This window comes from Sinocyclocheilus rhinocerous, unplaced genomic scaffold (assembly GCF_001515625.1).
Source record: "Sinocyclocheilus rhinocerous isolate Xijiao unplaced genomic scaffold, SAMN03320098_v1.1 scaffold1126, whole genome shotgun sequence".
In the NCBI taxonomy this organism is placed as follows: Eukaryota; Metazoa; Chordata; class Actinopteri; order Cypriniformes; family Cyprinidae; genus Sinocyclocheilus; species Sinocyclocheilus rhinocerous.
Genome location: NW_015630071.1, coordinates 144,484 through 148,031, shown reverse-complemented (window position 1 = coordinate 148,031; position 3,548 = coordinate 144,484). Strand labels below are relative to the sequence as shown.

Below are 3,548 nucleotides of genomic sequence, written 5' to 3'. Positions count from 1 at the left end.
ATCTGTTTTGCACTAGGTACAAAAAATTCTTCCTCTCATGACCTTAAGGACAAAAATGTCCCCATTGAAACCCATTAAAACTGCAATTTTTAATCGCAGTGCCATTTAACTGTAAAATTATGCAATTTTTGTCGATAGGCTTTCATTATATTGGCAAGGCTTTAAAATTTAATTTTTTATGGACCTGTGTGTAACTTTTTTTAATTGACGCACAAGGGTTAATCAAAAGGTCATAAATGGACCTTCTCATGAAAACAACGAACTTTTCTCACAATACAGAAGAAAAATCACTACTTGATGATAACTTTATATTGTTTGACATATTTCTGAGCAGAGTATCAAGCAGAAAGCATTTCATTTGTGAGATCTGATGCTTTCTTTTATACAGCAGATGCCATTGCTACAAGCCAGTTCTTTAGATCTTGCTATCTTAGATGCAAGAGAATAAAGTGACTTAAAGTGTCTTTACACTTACAAAAACACCCCAAAAAGTACCATGGTTTGTTGGACATGCACCATTCCATACCATGGTATACTTGGAAAGACCCTGGAGTGAAGTTTAGTATTATGGTATATTTCAAAGTACTGCCACAGTACCTTTTTGTAGACATTTAAGAATTCATAATTGAAAAAAAAAATCCTATATTGATTGACAAAAAAATCAGTATATTGAGGGTGTTTATGGTGGCCAGGCATGGTACTAACATAGTGTTTTTGACAAGGTAATACCATGATGCTACCACCATTCTGTTTTGTAAGAGTATAAAGACACCATTTGTCTTTTTTATTTGTTTGCTTTTTTAATTTGCAGTCAATTAAAATAGTATCCCTTAAAACTGTGTTCTACTGAAACAGGGAACAATTCATGATATATATATATATATATATATATATATATATATATCATGTCTTCAAGGGAAATGCCTTTGTTTAGTGTGTTGAATGCAGTCTAATTGAGACCATATTCCCACTGGACACAAAACCCACACTCATGCACATACTAAGAATGTAAATACAATTCAGCGGAGGTTATATTCCCACCTGACAGACTAAAACACACATACACAGCAGTCCCTGGAGAAACCTTAGAGTATGCATGAATAGATCCCTTAAATCTGTGTTCTACTGAAACAGGGAACAATTCATGATATATATATATATATATATATATATATATATATCATGTCTTCAAGGGAAATGCCTTTGTTTAGTGTGTTGAATGCAGTCTAATTGAGACCATATTCCCAATGGACATAAAACCCACACTCAGGCACATACTAAGAATGTAAATACAATTCAGCTGAGGTTATATTCCCACCTGACACGCTAAACACACATACAAAGCAGTCCCCGGAGAAAACTGAGAGGATGAATGAATAGCTGTAAGTTCATACAGAGGAAATGTGACTGAAATTATACATTGTGTTTCACACTTACAATACTGCAGGCTGAAACTCAGCACCGCCAGCAGGGCACCCACCACCAGCACCAGCATGAAACGGCTTCGTGCCAGCATTGTCCTGTGATTGGTTCGGACTCCTGTCCATCAGCCATACATGCACAGCCCACTTACGGTCACCTGGGAAATTAAGAGCAACGGAAACTTAATATTGCACACATAAGAACAACACAACATGCATGCAATGCTTAACAAATGTTGAGATGTTACAAGGACAAATTACTCAGCACAAACACTGTAATGAAAACCCCACAGTGCTGGTTTCCCTTTTATAGGCATATTGCAGCAAAAAACATGATACAGGACAGCCAAAGTCTGGTGAAACACAAACTGACAAACCTACACACAGAACCAAGAAGCAACGTGTAATTTACCCCAGAAGCAAAAACTGCTATTAACTCTAAATACAGATAATTGTTTTGACCAAATCTGACATACAAACATGCACGGCTGATGAACTGAGCAGATGTTTACAGCAGCCAGAGAGCATTAAACCACTTCCTGGACTACACCCTCACTCCTCTGCAGCTAAACTCCAAATACCGAGATGAGAACAAATATGCATTTTCAAAATGTGATATCACACCAATTTTTGTCACCTTTTTTACTGTTGGTATAGTTTAATTATTACCCCTGTGGTTCTAATGACAGCAGTCTCTTGCAGTGTGACATGCCTTATTCCATCTAAAACTAGTACTTTTTGTGTAATTATTATTCATGCTGTTTTATGGCCTCATTTTAAAGGAGAGACGACATGACAGTGATACTGTCAAAATTTGTCACACCGCAGGATTATTGAAATGAACTAGTGAAGGCTAAAACAATTAAAAAATGCAATTTAAACAATCGAATGCACACTCTTTTATAATGAACATGTTTTAGGATTCTGAAATGAAAAGAGACATTTTGTAAGTTTTATAGAAAACTATAAAACACCCTTGAAGACCCTCATTACAGTGTCTCAAGGTCATCAAGCTCATATATTTAAAAGTTCATTAGTTCATATATTTATCTACTTTATATAAAAAGGCATGTTTTGCTCAAATAAAAAGTGATATTTTATTTTTTTTACACCTTGATAATTTACCCCTCTTTGAGATTATACCACTGAAGAATGATCAGACTCAGCCCTGCTGTGAGCCTCTAACAATATAAACTGAGAGAGAGTGTTTGTATATACTGTATGTATGTATGAAACCAACAATAATGCAAAGATTACATTTCTGATAACTATATATATATTTACTGGATTTTACTGAAATGTGTTTCTATATTTGTACTATTTTCTTTACAGGATTTTATTTCTTTATAGGCCATATGGAGATGTTGCAGATGACAGCTCGCATTTAATAACGCATTTTACACAATAAATGTGCACTGTCTAAAAGTGTTGAATCTTAAAATTCCGACCATGCTGGAACGGCGCTGTTTTTCTGCATATAATGTCAATTTGTGGTGTTTTACGAGTGAAGACGATCAGTTTGCGATCTCAATAGCGCAACTTCGGTGTCTTCGGGAAACCGTGCAAAAGGAACATGAGAAGAATTCGTATGGAAAACGGGAACGCTGCATATGCAGTTCTGAATGGTTCAGTGAGATCAGCGGATCAAACACACGTACAAGACCCGTCACGGCACGAGAAGAGGGAAACCCGCTTTACCTGACCGAACAGAGCCGAGATATTCCGTTCAGAGGAGTCGATCCGAGCGGTGATCCATCTGCCCGTCAAGAATTATCTACCAGCCCTGCTGCGAGCCTCTAACAATATAAATTGAGAGAGAGTGAGTGAGTGTGTGTGTGTGTGTGTCAGACATTTTGTTGAGTTCAATGCTCCATCTGCTGGTCATAAATGGTCAAAGACCAAAGTTGTGGCGATACCATGGTATCATATGGTAGCTACTTGTGTGTATTTGTGTCTGTACAGCTTTAGCCGGCTATGAAAACAGTCCAAGTCTATGAGATGTCCTCCTCACTCAAATAAAGCTCTGTGTGTAGGCCTATGTGTTTGTTGTGGCTTCATGCACTTTGACTTGAAAACTATTAATGATCCACCAGAGGGTTGTGGTTTTGCTTCTGGAAACAGATTTTA

General features: G+C 36.9%; 1 protein-coding gene across 1 annotated transcript in view; it reads right to left on the bottom strand.

The window, feature by feature from the left end:
* LOC107739928 (2-phosphoxylose phosphatase 1-like) overlaps positions 1–3,283 on the bottom strand; it is a 10,235-nt gene extending 6,952 nt beyond the window's left edge. Inside the window, exons 1-2 of the mRNA XM_016552179.1 lie at positions 3,120–3,283; positions 1,438–1,579 (exon numbers count right to left, since the gene is read on the bottom strand). Of these exons, the coding sequence (XP_016407665.1) occupies positions 1,438–1,516 (79 nt within the window). The 5' untranslated portion in view covers positions 1,517–1,579; positions 3,120–3,283. The remainder of the gene's footprint in view (positions 1–1,437; positions 1,580–3,119) is intronic.
* Positions 3,284–3,548: the final 265 nt, after the last annotated feature.